Source organism: Microcebus murinus, chromosome 3, assembly GCF_040939455.1.
Source record: "Microcebus murinus isolate Inina chromosome 3, M.murinus_Inina_mat1.0, whole genome shotgun sequence".
In the NCBI taxonomy this organism is placed as follows: Eukaryota; Metazoa; Chordata; class Mammalia; order Primates; family Cheirogaleidae; genus Microcebus; species Microcebus murinus.
The window spans coordinates 918,195-936,037 of record NC_134106.1 but is presented as its reverse complement, the minus strand read 5'-3'; the positions used below and the strand labels follow the sequence as shown (position 1 = coordinate 936,037).

At 56.2% G+C, this 17,843-nt stretch overlaps 1 protein-coding gene across 2 annotated transcripts in view; it reads left to right on the top strand.

Annotated features, from left to right (window-relative positions):
* The first annotated feature begins 479 nt into the window (after window positions 1-479).
* The window catches only part of PXDN (peroxidasin), a 92,151-nt gene continuing 74,787 nt past the window's right edge, over window positions 480-17,843 (top strand). The window contains exon 1 of one of the 2 annotated variants that reach the window (XM_076000512.1): window positions 480-767. In XM_076000512.1, coding sequence (XP_075856627.1) covers window positions 568-767 — 200 coding nt within the window. In that variant the 5' untranslated portion in view covers window positions 480-567. The remainder of the gene's footprint in view (window positions 768-17,843) is intronic. The other variant, XM_076000511.1, reaches the window with a different exon arrangement.

Sequence of the window (17,843 nt, the reverse complement as noted above, 5' to 3'; positions counted from 1 at the left end):
GTGAGGGGCTGGTGCCAGAGTTAAGGGATTTCACACGCGGCGGGTCTGGGGAGAGGCGGAGGGAGACAGACCGGCAGCGAGCACGCGGTAAGCCGCGCCGGACCGGTAAGACTCCAAAGTGTTACAAAACAGCAAAGCGCCAAGAAGACAGCCCTACTGCACGCGCGTAAAACTGCGGGTAAGAGAGGTGGAGTTACTCGAATCACCCCTCCCCCCAGGTCCCGCGTGCAGAATCTGGGATTCAACCCGCGCCCCAACGCTCTCCTCCGCACCCCGGGCGGCCCCGCCGAGAGGTCCGAGCGCCCTGGAGCCCTCACCGCCCTCACCACGCGGTCTCCGGCCTGGGCCGCGCCGGGGATAGGGGCGCAGCCGGACGCCGCGGCCCCCGGTGCTCGCCCCGCCCCGCCCTCGGGGATTCGGAGGGGGGAAGGGAGGAGCCACGCGCATGTGCACAGCTGGCGCCCCCCGCCCCCTGCGCACAGCTGGGACGTGGGCCGCGGCCAGGCGGGCGCAGTCCGAGCCGGCCGCGTCAGTCCGAGCGCCCGAGGTCCGTCCGCGCCGTCGGCCATGGCCGCGCGCCCCGCGAGCCCCGCGCGCCGCTGCCTGCTGGCGTTCATGCTGTGCTTCGGCTGGGGGGCGCTGACCGCGGTCGCCCCGAAGCCGGGCGCGGGCTGTCCGAGCCGCTGCCTGTGCTTCCGCACCACGGTGCGCTGCATGCATCTGCTGCTGGAGACCGTGCCCGCCGTGTCGCCGCAGACCTCCATCCTGTGAGTGCAGGGGCGCGGGACGCGGGGTGCCGACCCGGGGCGCAGCGGGGACCAGGACCTGTGGGCCCGGGGTCCACGGAGCTCCTGGGCCCAGGGGATTCCGGGGCCACAGGCAGCGCGTGGGGGCTGGGGCTGGGGCGCAGAGGGGTCCCGGCTCGGGGCGTGGGGGGATCACGGCGTCGGGCGGGCGTGGGGCCCGCTGGGCCTTTGTCCGCCTTGGCCCGGACGCGGGGGGCGGGCCTGATCGCGCGGCCCGGGGAGCCGCCTTTGTTCGGAGCTAGGAATCCCCGCCGAGAGCCGCCCGGGAAAGCCCCGCTCCTCTCCCTGCTCGGCCCCTTTTCCCTCTGGACTCTCCTCCCTGCCTCGGCGCCTCTCCTTCCCCAGCCCCCTACCTCCCCCAGCGCTGCACCCCCGCCCACGGCCGCTCCAAGTTCTGTTCGATCCCCCTCCCCCGCTCTTCCTGCCCCTTCCTCCTCCTCCTCGGGCCTCCAGCCCCAGCGCGCTCCCCTTTCCCTCCTCCGCAGCGCTGAGTCCACCCCGCGCCCCCTGCCTTGGGGAGCCTCCCTCGAGGATCTCGGGTACCCGCGGCCGCAGGGGCCCCGCATCTGCCCCGGGCGCCGAGTGCCTGCGGTCCCGGGGGGGGGGGTGCGGGAGGGGCCGGGGTTCCCTGGGGCTTTCCCTGCGCTCGGAGCGCGCCTGGCGGGGTTCCCGGGAGGGGCCGTCCTGCGGGTCACAGGGTGTGGGGCTGCTGGATGTGCACGGGCCGAGCCAGCACCGGTTTGTGCTCCGGGCGCCTCTTTCCTTTCGTTTCTAACCCGAGCGGCCGGGCGCGGAGGAGCGGAGTCCCTCGCACTTGGCCTGTGCGTCGCTATGCCGTACCCACCCCGCGCCGCGCTGGGATGGATTCGCGGACCCGAGTTCTGGTGCGAACTTGAATGAAAAACTTTCGGGCTCTGCAATCTCGGGCTGGGCTTCAGGCGCCGACTACAGCCCAGCGTCCTGCAGCCGCCCTCCCGCGTGCCAAAAATAGTTTTCACTTTCCTTCGCTGAGCCAGAGGACTTTCTGGCACCGCCAGAGCGTCTGCAAAAGTTGTAAAGATTTGAGGGAACTATTCAGGAAGTGGGCGGTCGGTGTGTTACCTCCTAGGCCAAGCTCTCGGACCAGGGGCTCCTCCGGACTTCGCGCAGGGACCTGGGAGGGATTGGGGGTGGGGGTGGGGGTGGGGGTGGGGCTCCTCAGCTGGTGGATGTGAGGGTTTGGCCAGGCCTGCGTCTGAGCGCATCTTGCCAAAAGCAGGCTTTTATAATGGGGCTGGGTAGGGGGGAGGAATTCTTTAGATACAGATACTTTAATTTTGCAGTATTTTTTTGAGTCAGTGGAAAAAAGTTGGACCCCCGAAGCCTTTATTTACATCTGGTCAAAGTCTAATGCTTGTACTATGCTTTGCCCCAAATATTAATTGCTTTTTGAAAGTAAGGAGTGTTGTGGAGTGTTTTGTGGAACAGAAGTGGCCCCCCCCCCCGCTGTGCGTGGTCTGGCACTCCCCAGAAACCGGCAACTCCGGAGCCAGCACCTGCAGGTTTCCTGAAAGCAGTTTGCAGGAATTTACGCCCTTTACACTTTCCTGGGTGTTTGTGAAACAAAGGCTGTGGGAGAGGAGTGAGCTCGCTCTTGCTCTGGCTGGGGACGGGAGGGAAGAGGGTCCAGCCGGCCGCCAGAGTCAGTCTTGGATTGACACCTTCCAGTGGACATTTGGCACCTGAGTTGTCGCCTGGGAAGACATGTGTGTGTAGCGGTGTGGACCACAGCATGGTGGGCAACGACTGAGGGAACCACAGGTTTGGGGAAATGCAGAGGAAGCAGCCCCCTGGGATGCACCTGGGGGTGGGACTGGAGGCAGACCCTCCCCCCACCCTCCTGTGGGGGCTGCCTGTTGGGTGGTCTGGGGGCCGGGTCTGGTGGGGTCCAGGGTGCAGCTGATGGGATGGGTAAGGCACAGTCACGCCCAGTCCCACGCGTGCAGGAACATTTGATGTTCCCTCACCTTTCTCCCGGGGGTCTCTGCTCTCACGTTATGTGCTATTATTTTCTGTTGTGAAACATTGCTTGGTGCAAATTGGGAACAGAAAGATGGGAGAATAAAGAACCTGGCCCCAAAGTCAGGCCCTCCACCGCCCCTTTGCTTTCAAGCCCTCGTCCCCACACCGGCCTCCTGAAGACATTCAGTCCCAGCAGAGTCACCGGAAAACTTAACATGCTGCCCCAGCCCTGGGGCCGCAGGAGCATGTTGAGCTGGGTCTCTGTTGGGCAGTGGCATTTGTCATTTGGGACTTCAGAAAGGGATGGTCTGCGAGCACCCTGTGTTCTAGGCTTGGACTGACCCCAGGGTGCTCAGGGGTATGCTCTGGGGCATCCAGGTCTGGGCATCCAGGTCTGGGGCTCTGGTTTTGCAGGTGAACTGCCAGCGGGATTCTTCCAGTGGATGTTACTCAGTCCAGCATGGAAGGTTTTGTAAAAATTCTACAGTTGCTTTTTATTTGAGACAGAGTCTCACTCTGTTTTCCAGGCTAGAGTGCCCTGGCGTCAGCCTAGCTCACAGCAACCTCAATCTCCTGGGCTCAAGCGATCCTCCTGCCTCAGCCTCCTTAGTAGCTGGGACTCCAGGCATGCGCCACCATGCCCGGCTAATTTTTTCTATATATTTTTAGTTGGCCAATTAATTTCTTTCTATTTTTTTTTAGTGGAGACGGGGGTGGGGGGTGGGGTGGGTGGGTGTCTCGCTCTTGCTCAGGCTGGTTGGTTTAGAACTCCTGACCTTGAGCCATCCTCCTGCCTTGGTCTCCCAGGGTGCTAGGATTACAGGGGTGAGCCGCTGTGCCCGGCCAAAATGCTTCAGTTTTTAATGCGGTATTACACTGCAGCCACCCCGCAGTAGAAGTTTGTCACAGGACAGTTCAAGCCAGTATTAGTGATAAAGATAAAGCCTGCCTCTCCATGCACCCCCTCCTTCCCTCTCTCAACCCCGCCTTCTTGGGGAGGGGATTTGAAGCCTTCCTGGTTGGCAGTGCTGGAATGCCAGCTGGCGGCTGGCCTGTGTGACCTCTGCCTCCTGCTCCCAACCCTTTCTGTTCTCTGCAGCCTCCACGGTTGAGGTCACTGCAGCACCCACTGCACAGTCCAGGTGCCGCCAGGCCACGCGCCGCCGAGGAAACCCTGGCTTGGAGGGCTCTCAGGGTGCGAGCTCTGGGCAGGCCCAGGGAGGGCTTTGCAGGGACACCCCGGGGCAGGACCCAGGCGGGCAGCACCAGGCCTTCTCCCTGCCACAGGGTTGGTTTGCAGGAAGGCCCTTCCCACATTCCTCAGTTTTCTTACCGCCTGCTGGGTGCCGGGGCCTCTGCTGTAATGCTGGTCTGGACTACATGGAATTCTCAGCCCAGGGGGGCCCTGGGGAGGGAGGGGCTTCCAGCAGAGTGACAGGTTCACCTGTGCAGGTGCACGCGGGGCTGCGTGGGACTGGCGGCCCAGGAGCGCTCGGGACCCTGCACCCTGGAGGACTGGGGCAGAGTGGACCCAGCCCAGCGTCCAGCCTGTGCCCACGCAGGTGGCAGTTCCCCCTGTTGCCACTTCCTGAGTCCCCACCTGCCTGTGCCCCCCACAGGCCCCTGGGGATGAGGGCCCAGGTGGAGAAGTGAGCCTCTGGGCATTTAACTCACTCGCTCTGTCCCCTCGAGAGTCGCGGTTACCCCAAGTCTGTCATCTTGCTTGGAGCTTCCCCAGAACTGGCTTTAAGGGGAATCTGATTTTCCCACCGATTTCCCTTGTGAAATTGGTCCCTTGGAGAGGAGAGCCCTCCTCACACGTGCTGTGAGGCGGAAACTGCTGCATGGGGTGGGAGGGCGGCTGGGCTGGGCCCTGCGCACTCTCCACGCTGCCTCTGCAGGCTCCCGGCTCCTGGGATGCCCTCTCTCCTGACCCTGCCCTGTGGGGCACTCTCAGCCCCAGGATGGGACAGGGAAGCCAGGCCTCTGCCCCTTTGGCAGACCTGCGGCTGCTGGGACGCCCTCTGTGTCAGTGACTGCCCTGAGGGCCAGCAGCTCCCTAGGGTATAGACTGGACTGCTAAGTGGTCAGACCCTGCGTGCCACATACCACCTGCACACACACAAACCCTGCATGCTACATGCCACCTGCACACAAGACCCCCGTGTGCTACACACCACCTGTGCACACACAAACCCTGCATGCTACATGCCACCTGCGCACACACAAACCGTGTATGCTACACGCCACCTGCACACAGACCCTGTGTGCTACACGCTACCTGTGCACACATAAACCCTGCATGCTACATGCCACCTGTGCACAAACAAACCGTGCATGCTACACACCACCTGCGCACAAACACTGCATGCTACATGCCACCTGCGCACACACAAACCGTGCATGCTACACGCCACCTGCACACAGACCCTGTGTGCTACACGCCACCTGTGCACAAACAAACCCTGCATGCTACATGCCACCTGTGCACAAACAAACCCTGCATGCTCCATGCCACCTGCATACACAAACTCTGCATGCTATATACCACCTGTGCACACACAAACCCTGCATGCTACACACCACCTGCACACACACAAACTGTGCATGTTACATGCCACCTGCACACACACAAACCCTGCATGCTACACACCACCTGCACACAGACCATGTGTGCTGCATACCACCTGTGCACACACAAACTCTGCATGCTACATGCCACCTGCACACACAAACCCTGCATGCTACATGCCACCTGCACACACACAAACCCTGCATGCTACACGCCACCTGCACACACACAAAGCCTGCATGCTACACAGGCCTGTGCACATACAAAGCCTGCATGCTACATGCCACTTGTGCACACATAAACCCTGTGTGCTACAAGCCACCTGCACACAACTCAGCATAGATACGTCAGTGAGATGCTTTTTCTGGTGCTTAAAATAATATCATTGATGACTTAAACTTGATAATTATCTCTAACTTGATAATTCCAGTGATTTATGTTTTCTTTGTCTCGAGGTTATTTTGAAAAATAGGCGTATTTTTCACCTAGTCACTTGATTTCCCTTCAGATCCGCAAAGCCCAAAAACAAAATAGGTAAAGCCTGAGCGATTTCTCAACAGAATGTTACTCATGTGACTGAAGTTGAAACTGGCAAGAAAGTAACAAAGTGCGGGTTGTTGCATGGTTAAGCCTGGCATTCCTCACCTCCTGGCCGCGATCCCTGCAGCTGGTGCTTGTTAATTAGTTTCTCTGTTCTGGAGCCTGTTGTCTTTCTCCCCCACTCCTGGCTCTCCTGATGCTCAGGCTGGGAAACACCCAGGAGGAGCCTGGCCTGGCGGGATCTGGTCGCTCGGACTCTGGGTCCCAGGGCCCTCCCTGTGGCTCTGGCCAGCTTTTCTCCCGACCTCCTCTGAGGGTGGTGTTTTGGACCTGGTGCAGGCTGGATGTCATCTTGATGAAGTCAGGCCTGTCCCTATCTAGGGGGCCTGCCCACCTGAGCAGCTCAGGGGCGGGGTGTTTACAGGAAGGCCAGTCTCCCGGGCTCCCCCCAGAGCTCAGAGGATTCCAAGGAGCCTGCAGGGTGATCCCTCCTTTGTTCTGTAGTCAGGCTTGAGTAGAAGCTTAACCAGTGACTGATACTCCCTTACTTAACCTCTGTCCAGATGAATTGTCACTTAAGAAAAAAACCTAGCCTTATCAGACATAGTCGACATTTGAAGAGGTGCGAGTATTTCAGGCACCCTTGGCTTGGTGAGCTGTGACAGGTCTGCTCCTATGAGACTGTCCCCAAAGTCCAGGTGGGGAGCATGAGCTTGAACCCTCAGTTTTCTCCTTCCCGAGTAACCCCTCCCCTGCACAGCCCTTCTGGACGACCCTGGTCTTCAGCTTTCCCCTCTAGGATTATCTTTGTCTGATCTTGGCATATCAGAGTAAATGCTACTTACAGAGTGAGTTGAGAAGCAGTTCCTTCTCTTTGATTTTTTGCAAGAGTGTGGGTAGAATTTCTTTTATTTCTTCCGTAAATGTTTGGTGGCATTTCCCAGCGAGGCCACCTGGTTTGAGAGTTGCCATTGTGGGAAGGTTTTAAACTACAATTTCAATTTCTTCCGTAAATGAAAGCCTAGCAGGGTAGCGATTTCTTCTTCTGTGAACTTCGGTAAACTGTGTTTTCTAAGGCACTCGTCCATTTGACGTAAGTTGTTAAATTTTTCATCGTAAAGTTTTCCTTATCATCTGAAGAACCTGTAGTGACAGCACTGCTCTTGTGCTGACATTAGAAATTTGTGTCTTCTCTCTTTTTGCTCCTAATTAGTCTGGCTAAATGTTTGTCAGTTTTATTGATCTTTGCAAAAACCCAACTTTTGGATTCATTGATTTTCCTCTTTTGTTATCTCCCTGATTTCTGCTATTTCCTTTCTTCTACTTTGGGTTTATTTTGCTTTTCTAGTTTATTAAGACGGAAGTTGAGGCCATTGCGTTGAGATATTTATTCTTTTCTAATAGATATTTGTTCTTATTTTCATTCTGCTTAAAATCCTTTTTAATTTCCCTCTTATTTGCTGACCCACATGTTATTTGGTATCATGCTGTTTGGTTTCTGAATATTTAGGGATTTTCCTAAACATCTTTCTGCTATTTCTTTCTCATTTAATCCCATTATAGAAAGAGAGTCACACATTGTGTGACTTAGATCCTTTTAAATTTATTGAGGCTTGTTTTGTGGCAGAGAATGTGTCTTAATTAGGAAATGTTCCTTGTGCACCAGAAAGGAATGTGTGTTCTGCTGCTGTTGGGTGGGGCATTCTATGATGTCAGTTAGGTCATATTGGTTGATAGCGTCCTTATCTTCCATATCTTAACCGATTTTCTGTCTACTTGTTCTGCTAATTATTGAGAGAAAAGTATTGAAATCTCTGATTAAAATTGTGAATTTGCCTATTCTTGAAGTTTTATCAGATTTTGCTTTGTGTATGTTGGAGTTGTGTTATTAGGAGACTAAATGTTAAGGATTTTTTATATCCTATTGATGGATTTACTCTTATATCATTACAGAATGTTTTTCTTTATTCTTGTTAATAGACTTTGCTCTGCAATCTACTTTGTCTAATATTAATATTGCCAATCCACCTTTCTTTGAAAGTATTAGCACACTATATTTTTTCCATCCTTATTTTTAACTTATTTGTGTCTTTATATTCAAAGTACATTTCTTGTAGACAGCTTCTAGGTGGTTTTTGCCCTTTATCCAATTTTACAGCCTCTGCCTTTTAATTGGGATATTTAGACTGTTCACATTTAGTGTGATAATTGGTATGGTTGGGTTTAAATCTCTCATCTTGCTATTTGTCATATCTGTTCTGTTTCTTTTTCGTATGTTTCTGTCTTGTGAGTTAAATATATTTTTAAAAATTATTTAATTTATTTTTTTGTTGGCTACTAGCTGTAAACCTTTTTTTGTTGTTATTTCAGTAGGTTGTTTAGGATTTATACTAGACCTCTACATTTTATCACAACTTATCTCAAATTATGCTGCTATAGATACAGTATAAGGACATCACTGTAGCATATAGGCACCCCTCATTTTATTGTGCTTCACTTTATCACACTTCACAGATACTGTGTGCTTTACAAATGGAAGATTTGTGGCAACCCTGTGTCAGGCAAGTCTACTGGTATCATTTTTCCAACAGCAAGTGCTCACTTTGTGACTGTCACATTTTGGTAATTCTTGCAATATTTCAGACTTTTTCATTATTATATTGTATGTGTTATGTTGATCTATGAATAGTGATCTTTGATGTTACCACTGTAATTGTCTTGGGGCCCACACACTGCTCCGAAGTGTAAGACGGCAAACTTGATCGATACCTGTTGTGTGTGACCTAACTGCTCCACTGACCCCTCCCCCATCTCTCTCCCTCCCCTCAGGCCTCCCTATTCCCTGAGACACAGTGATATTGAAGTTAGGCCAGTCGATAACCCTACAATGACCTTTAAGTGTTCAGGTGAGACGAGGAGCCACACATCTCTTTAAATTAGGAGCTAGAAGTGATGAGGCTTAGTGAGGAAGGCATGTTGCATGGTGAAGTCAAGATAGTCTGGTTCCCTGCAGGGAGTAGGAGAGAACATAGGGCCATGCACACTGTAGGACCTGCCAGCTGGCACAAGTGAGATGGGTTCTACCTCAGACAGGGCCAGAGCCCTGGGAGGGCAGATGTGCAGCATGGCTCAGAGAAGCTTCCCAGGTACCCTGGAGTCATGAGATGCACGTGGTGCGACTTCTGGCCGACGGCTCCCTCACCGGTGCTGCTATGCTGGCTCTGCCCTCTGGAGTGAGCCCTTCCATGTTGAACGGGGTAACAGCCATGGCTGCAGGCTTTCCCACATCCTCTCGTGCCACAGTGGGTGGAGGTTTACTGAAGGCTTTCCCTCAGCCCGCACATTTATGGGTCCTTGCAACAGCAAGACTCCTCTCCCACGCTAGTTACACTTGTGGGCTTTTCTCCAGTGTGAATCCTGTCACGCAGCAAGGTCTACAGCTCCTGAGGGGAGGCTTTCCCACATCCACCACGTGGATGAGTCCTTCTTGGGTTGTGACCTGCTGCTGCTGGACTAGGTGGGAGCCACATTTGAAAGCGTCTCACATTCAGTGCCCTGATTAGGCCTTTCTCTAATACAGACACTCGGATGGAGAGTGAAGCAAGCGCTCCTTCTGAAGGCTTTTACATATTCCCTGTACTTCTAAGGCCTTTCTGTGCTGTGAGATTTCCAGTGCTGAACAAGCTTAGAGATGCAGCTAAAAAGGCTGTTTGACGTGTGCTGAACTGAAGGAGGCCTTTCTTCTATCTGGTGAAACTTATGGCGGCGAACAAGTGAGGCCCTTCCACAATGGCTTTCCTGCAGGTAAGGCCCTTCTGTGATGGCTTTCCCACACTGGCTGCACTCGTGAGGCCTTTCTCCAGTGTGAAATTCTGGTGGCCAGTGAGGCAGGAGATTCTGCTGTAGGTTTTCCCACGTCCAATGCACTCATGCGGCCTCACTCTGGCACGAACTCTGGTGGTGTTGGATGAGGGCACAGCTGTGATTGAAGGTTTTCCCACAGTCGCTGCACTCACAAGGCCTTTCTCCTGCATGAGTCTGTGTGATGAGCAAGTGTGGATTTGTGGACAACGGCTTTGCACAGTCACTGCACTTGTGTTGCTTTTCCTGGTGGGAACGTCTAGCGCTTCCTTAGTATAGACAGGTGCCAGACATCCATCCCACATTCCTTATATGTGGATGTTCCTCCGTGTGGACTCTTCTTTGAGTAATGAGTCGACTTCCTTTTTAAGATGTCTCTTCCTGGTGGGCATCTCTGTGGCCTCTCTTCAGGGTGGGCTCTGAGGTGTCTGGGGAGGGAGAGATCTCCTGGAGTACTTCCAACCAGGCTGTGCTCGAAGGACTTCTGTGCATTAGGAACTCTGGGAGCTGCTATGATTGCAGCTTTGTGGAAGGCACCCTCCCTTCGGTGCTCCTGTGCTCTGGTGTCAGTGACCCGGTGGCAGAGGGCGCAGTCTGGCTGGGATGTCTGTGCCACGTTTCCTACAGGGAAAAGCCTTCTTTGATGGAGGGGCCCTGCCACTCTACGTGCCCAGGAGGGGCTTCCTCATTCTTTGCTCCACACAGACACGCAAGACCAGGACTCTCCCGTCCTCCGCTCTGCTGATGGGAGTCACCTCCACCCAGCTGGGCACTCAGGACTCTTCCTCCTTCTCGTTGGGCGAGTCCCAGGAGGCCGTGAGCTCCACGCTCTCCGTGTCACGCTATGGTACACATGCCTCTGGGCTGCGTGAGGAAGCCCTCCTCCCCCAGCATAAGTACACATCTTGTCCTTGGACGTCACTCGGCCCCTTTGGATGTTTCCTCCCGGATCTTGCAGATTTCCAGAGCCGCATGCCCAGGTCCCCGCTCGGTGCGGGGTGTACCCTACTCGAAATCCTCCAAACCAAACTCCCAGTGAGTCTCGCATGTCAGCTGACAGCACGTGAGCCTGTCGCTGCGCAGACAGGCTGAACGTCTATCCACCCTGGTCACGCGCCGCCTTGCGCTGCCTCCTGTCGGGACCTCAGGCTGGTCCAGGGTCGGGGCTGGGACAAAGGTGTGAGGACCGATCCTTGCTCCTCCCCACCCTTCTCTGCGACTTCCACCCTCCTGTGAATGCAGCCCCTGTCCCCTATATAGTTTTCAACACAGAAATTGTAGTTTTCACTTCCAGAAGATTTGGGTCTTTTAAAAACATTCTTCCATGTCTTTACCGTTTTGAGCTTGCGGAATAAATGCAATTCTAATAACCATGTTTATGTCTTTGTCCACTAACTCTGTCCTCTCTGTGCTAGTACTGGGTTGGTTTTAGTTGAATGGTTTAGTCTTCTCAATGCGGGTTGTGTTTTCCTGCTTCTTTTTTGTTTTTTTAGACAGGGTCTCACCCTGTTACTCTGGCTGGAACGCAGTGGCATCACCGCAGCTCACTGCAACCTCACATTCCTGGACTCAAGCATCCTCCAGCCTTAGCCTCCCGATAGCTGGGACCACAGGTGTGTGCCACCACACCCGGCTAATTTCTTTTTTTCGTTTGTTTTTTGTGGAGATGAAGTATTGGTTGTTCTGTTGCCCAGGCTGCTCTAGTGATCCTCCCACCCTGGCCCCCTAAAGTGCTGGGATCACAGGCGTGAGCCACCGTGCCCTGCCCTTTCCTGCTTCTTTTCGTGCCTGATAATTTTTTGGTAGACTCCAGACATTGTGGATTTATCTTGTTGAGCACCGGGACCTTTTTGTGTTCTTGTATCACCCTTGGTCTTTGCTCTGGGGTGCGGCTAAGTTCCATGGAGACAGTTTGCTTCTTCCTGGTATTGCTTTTAAGATGTTTCAGGCAGCGTCAGAGCAGTGCTCAGCCTAAGATTGACCGTTTCCAGCAACTGAGGCGGATCTTTCCACGTGCCGCACCCAGTGCCGGGTGAATTTCGAGAGTTTCTGTCTCTGGGGGAGCAGGTGTGGTGCATCCTGCCCAGCGAGGTGCTGTGTGGTTTCTCAAACCCATTGGTGGTTCTGCCCCTGCCGTGGGCAGTGACCTGCACACCTGGGCCGGTCAGTGCCCAGGACACTCAGTAGCCTGCAGATCCCGAGGTTTTCCTCCTCCCTCTCCCAGGAGCACCTAGGCGGCTCGTCCCAGCCCTCTGTCCCGTGGGTCCTTGCTGCCTGACCTCCTGGATGCCCAGCCTCAGTTTCCCTCCTGGGCAGCAAGTGGGGCAGTGCTCGCTCACCCCTTGTTCCCATCTCACAGGGACCGTGTCCCTTGTTGGCTGGTATACAGTAACTGGAACACTTGGTTTGTACGGTTTGCGAGTTCTTTCGTTGAGCCAGACGGCAGGCGTTGCCCCATTTCTCGTCCTGTTCCAAAGGGACGCACTGCACACCCACCGCTCCTCCTTCTTCAGATTCTTCTGCTCAAGGTGTGGTAAAAATAAATAACAGAATAAAATAATAGCCGAGTTCACGTTGCCAAGTTCAGATTTAAAGGAAACATTAGGAACTAAGAGACCGTTCAGATGGTGTTTTCCATTTGGAAAGCGGCTGTGCTCTGGGCGATCTGTCCTCCGTGGCTGGAACGAGCAACCACAAATCCCACTGGGCTAAAACAACGCACGTTCTGCCTTCACGCACACAAAGTCCAGCGCAGGGATTCGCGGTCGGGCTGCTCGCTGTTGGGGGCCAGCGCCGAGCCGGGGGTTGGCGGATACGAGCTGCGTGGAGCCGCCTGTGTGCGGAGTGGCTGCGTTGGGCAGTGCCACGTGTCCACTCTGTGGCCGCCTGCGACTGGGCAGGCAGAGCCCAGCGGTGGTCACAGACCGCGCTGCTCACACACTGGCTCTCGGAGAGCCTGTTTGCCCTGGCCCGGGGATCCCAGCTCTGTCCCTCCTGAGGTTCTGGCTCTTGGAGCCGTCCCGGGAGACTCGCTGCTGTCAGCTGCTGGGAGGTGATGCCGCGTGGGCGAGCAGTTCTGACGTGTCCCGGCCCAGATGTGCAGCGCTGGGTGTGGAGTCCGGCTGCGTGCACGGGCGGGTGGGGGTGGACCGTGAGCGTGTCCTCAGTGTCCGAGGAGACCCCGGGGATTTTCCCAGCCCAGTCGCTGCTGTCTCCGACACCTCCTCTCCCTGGTGCATTTTCCTTCCTCCGTGCCGTCTGTCCTGGGAGCAGCTCAGAGCCTCAGCGCTTTCCAGAGAGGCCCCTGGTGCCCGTGACCTTGCCGTTACCTTCGTGTCTACGTTCCTCGGCTTGTGCTGACATCCGCCTCCCCGCTCAGCAACGAAGGCGGCCGTAGCGAACGCCGTCACAGATGAACACAGTCAAAAACTCTCTTCCTCTGCTTCTAGCAAGAGGAATTTTGCCGTTACTTGGGGAGCCCAGGTGGTTTATCCGTGTTTGACGGAGAGCCGCGTAGGGCTGTCGGCGGGGAGGGTGCGTGGTCTCGGTGGTTGCGGCCCGTGCCCCCCCAGGTTTCTCGGGGGCCGGCTGCCAGACTGAGGGCCTTTCTCCGGGGGACGAGCCGGATTTGGGTTTGACACATGCCTGCCCTGGGTAACAGCAGAAGTGACAGGTGAAGTGACGGGAAAGGGGGACACTTAATCCTCAGGTCGGATCGCCGGCTTCTGGGGCCAGGACTCAGCTGTCGGTCTGCACGTCCCTCCTCGGATGTCAGTCGTGTGTCCCCTGCTGCCCGTGTGCCCGGGGCTCCTCCCGGCTGCGCCTGGAGCCCGCCCGCGTCCCCGCCCTGCCTGCGGCCAGAGGGTCCCCTGGCTCCCCGTGGACTCGCAGGGTTCCAAAGCTGTCGTGAGTCTGCAGGGTCTGTGGATGTGCGCCCACGGCCTCCCCCAGGGCCCTCCTGTGCTCCACGCTGTCTGCCCGTGCAGGCGAGGGGTCTCCCGTGCGCACACGCGCCCACCTGCCGGCCCCGCCACGAGCTGGAGCTCAGGCGTCATGAAGCCGCCCTTTCACCCGCTGGTTGCACCATCCTGTTTATTTCCCTTTCGGAACATGTTTGAGAACACTCTTTATGCAACTTGTCCACGTTCATGGCAGAACATTTTGAAAAATACAGATAAACAAAATGAAACGAATTACTCACATTCCTGTCATTGGAGAGAAGTGTGAACTTTGTGGGTCTTTTCCCTCAGACACACACAAACATGTTGCTTTGTGTGCACACGTCTGCCTGCCTGTCTGTCACGTATCTGTCCATACATGAACTAATTTCAGAAGTTAGGTCATGTTACATTCATGCTTTGTAATGTACTTGTTTTTTTTGTTTTGAGGCAGAGTCTCGCTCTGTTGCCCGGGCTAGAGTGAGTGCCGTGGCGTCAGCCTAGCTCACAGCAACCTCACACTCCTGGGCTCAAGCGATCCTCCTGCCTCAGCCTCCCAAGTAGCTGGGACTCCGGACAGGTTCACGCCACCATGCCCGGCCAATTTTTCCTGTATACTTTTAGTTATCCAGCTAATTTCTTTCTATTTTTTTTATAGAGACGGGGTCTCACTCTTGCTCAGGCTGGTCTCAAACTCCTGACCTTGAGCTATCCTCCTGCCTCGGCCTCTCAAAGTGCTAGGATTATAGGCGTGAGCCACTGTGCCCGGCCCTGTAATGTACCTTGTATGATTTAAAATCTGGCCACGTGTTACACTCACACATCTGCCCAGTGATGAGAGTTCTGCATCATCCTTGTTAACGGCCACGTAGTGTTGACTTGTTAGGAATTTCCAGATTTAACCAGATTCTTATCATGGGCCGTTTCTTTGTTTCTACTTTTCTGCTACTGTAACAGCACTTCCAAAATACCGCAGTGTGTGTGTTTGTTCTCTGTGCCTGGAGTGTTCGTGGCACACATGTCTGTGACCTCCTACACACGTGTGGCTCTGGGGACCGTGGCCGTCACACTGCGTGTGTCCCCTGTTCCGTTATTTTCCCCAGGACAGATGTTCCCTGGTAGCTGAGCGTTGATCGAGCTCCTACCACAGAACAGGCGTGACACAATTCCGACGGGGCGAGTCTCGGGCGGTTGGGATGAAGAGCGGAGAGGAGGGCTAGGTGAGGAGAGAGGGGCTAGGTGAGGAGAGAGGGGCTAGGTGAGGAGAGGGGGGCTAGGTGAGGAGAGAGGGGCTAGGTGAGGAGAGGAGGGCTAGGTGAGGAGAGAGGGGCTAGGTGAGGAGAGGAGGGCTAGGTGAGGAGAGGAGGGCTAGGTGAGGAGAGGAGGGCTAGGTGAGGAGAGGAGGGCTAGGTGAGGAGAGAGGGGCTAGGTGAGGAGAGAGGGGCTAGGTGAGGAGAGGAGGGCTAGGTGAGGAGAGGAGGGCTAGGTGAGGAGAGGAGGGCTAGGTGAGGAGAGAGGGGCTAGGTGAGGAGAGGAGGGCTAGGTGAGGAGAGGAGGGCTAGGTGAGGAGAGGAGGGCTAGGTGAGGAGAGGAGGGCTAGGTGAGGAGAGAGGGGCTAGGTGAGGAGAGGAGGGCTAGGTGAGGAGAGAGGGGCTAGGCGAGGAGAGAGGGGCTAGGCGAGGAGAGGAGGGCTGGGTGAGGAGAGAGGGGCTGGGTGAGGAGAGAGGGGCTAGGTGAGGAGAGGAGGGCTAGGTGAGGAGAGAGGGGCTAGGTGAGGAGAGGAGGGCTAGGTGAGGAGAGAGGGGCTAGGTGAGGAGAGGAGGGCTGGGTGAGGAGAGGAGGGCTAGGTGAGGAGAGGAGGGCTGGGTGAGGAGAGGAGGGCTGGGTGAGGAGAGAGGGGCTAGGTGAGGAGAGGAGGGCTAGGTGAGGAGAGAGGGGCTAGGTGAGGAGAGGAGGGCTGGGTGAGGAGAGAGGGGCTGGGTGAGGAGAGAGGGGCTAGGTGAGGAGAGGAGGGGCTAGGTGAGGAGAGGAGGGCTAGGTGAGGAGAGGAGGGCTAGGTGAGGAGAGAGGGGCTAGGCGAGGAGAGGAGGGCTAGGTGAGGAGAGGAGGGCTAGGTGCAGGGAGGAGGGCTAGGTGAGGAGAGGAGGGCTAGGTGAGGAGAGGAGGGCTAGGTGAGGAGAGGAGGGCTAGGTGAGGAGAGAGGGGCTAGGCGAGGAGAGGAGGGCTAGGTGAGGAGAGGAGGGCTAGGTGCAGAGGACGCCTCCACCCTCGGGGATGGGTGCAGCTGCTGTGTCACTTCTCAGCAGCTGCTGTTGCTTATTACGATCTGTTTTCTCTCCTCTGCACGCTTTGATTTTCCGCGTGCCCAAGAACTGACCCGGTGTAGGGTTCGTGTCTTTCACTGGACTGGGTTGGCGGTTCTGCCCAGGGTCTGGACAGCTCCCACCCTGGGGCCTGTCTGAGGCTCGTGTGGTCTCTGCGGGGGTGAGCTTGTCCTGCTGGACCCTCAGTCACACCGCAGCCTGGGAACCGCAGTAGGGAGCTCCAGCTCCCCTCGGCACCTGCCTTCTGGCACCACGGCGGCGTTTCTGGTTGGTTCTTGCCGTTCGTGGCAGTCGTGCGCGTGGAGTTGGCGGACGCCGGACGAGCAGGTGCTGGACTGCTGCTCCCAGAGGAGGTTCAGGGTGAGGTTCCTGCAACTCTGGTCTCAAAGTTCCCATCAACCGATCAGATAACGCGTGGACACTCTTGTTTCTTGTGCATTTCTGTTTAAAGACACGGTATGTATGTGTTATTGCTTCATCAACATTGGGCTCGAGGCCGACAGCCCCACACCTCGTCCCCGAATGAGCTTGTCTAACGCACGACCTTCTTGAGCTGGGAAACACCGGGCAAAACCTCAATGCTCAGGGCTGCTGTAAATAGAAAATCACCCACAAAAGCACACACAATGTGAAAAACGTGGTGCTGAGTAGACACTGAAGAAGACCCGGCTCACGGTCGGAGAGCAGAGGCAGGACGACGGCCGGCCTCACCTTGCTCCCCCGCACCTGGGACCTGTGTGATGTCGCTCGGCTCTCCCCGTCCTGTCCTGTGCACAGACGGCCGCCAGCGTGCTCCAGGTGCCGGCTTTGGGGGCGCATGTGCATTGAGCAGGTGGGTGGACTCGCAGGTGTGGAGTCTGCTGTGACGGGGGTGGACGGCATTTCCCGGATTCGGAGAGTGGCGGCTTGAACTGGGGGGTGGGGCATCCGTCGCCGCCTCTGCCGTGTGACCCGCCCCGAGAGAAACCTCCCTGGAATTCGTGCCTTGAGTTTACACTGGACGTGAAGAACAGTCCTGCACAGAACGAGAAGGCACTTTAAATTCTCGGCAGTCTCTTAACTAGTCCTCAGGGGAGAAAACGTCACGCCTTCGAGGCTATATCAAGTTCAGAATTGTTAGATTTAGTTATTGCATGAAAAGTCAGGGAGACCCGCTGTGTGGAGGCGCAGCCTTGTCAGCCCTGGGCTGCGGTGGCACATGCCTGTAGTCCCAGGTACTCAGGAGGCTGAGGCAGGAGGATCACTTGAGCCCAGGAGTTTGAGGTTGCTGTGAGCTAGGCTGATGAGGTGGACGGGCCAGCTCTCGGCTTTCCACTCCTGGCGGTCCAGGGGCAGTGGATGGACTCCTGGACCGCGGCGTGACCTGCTGGAGATGGTCTTTGATGAGAAGGACGGGAAGGACCCCACACCCAGAGATCTGCCCGCAGAGACGGTCCACTCGGCCGAGCGCCAGGGCAGGGGGTGCGGCCTGTGGGCACAGGGAGCATGCAGCCGCCAGCTGGGCTCCTGCCCTGCGCTTTCCACACGAGCACCTGGAGGGCGTGTCCCACCTCCCGGAGCCTGGCCGTCCCCAGCGACAGGTGTGGTGAGGAGTATCGGGGCACACACGAACCCCCTAACACATGGCCTGGCACGGTTGGTGCTCGTGCAGTGGACGCTGCTGTTTTACGGTCAAGATCTGGATTGTGGCCGGGCGCGGTGGCTCACCCCTGTAATCCCTGCACTCGGGGAGGCCGAGGCGGGAGGATGGTTTGAGCTCAGGAGTTCGAGACCAGCCTGAGCAAGAGCGAGACCCCGTCTC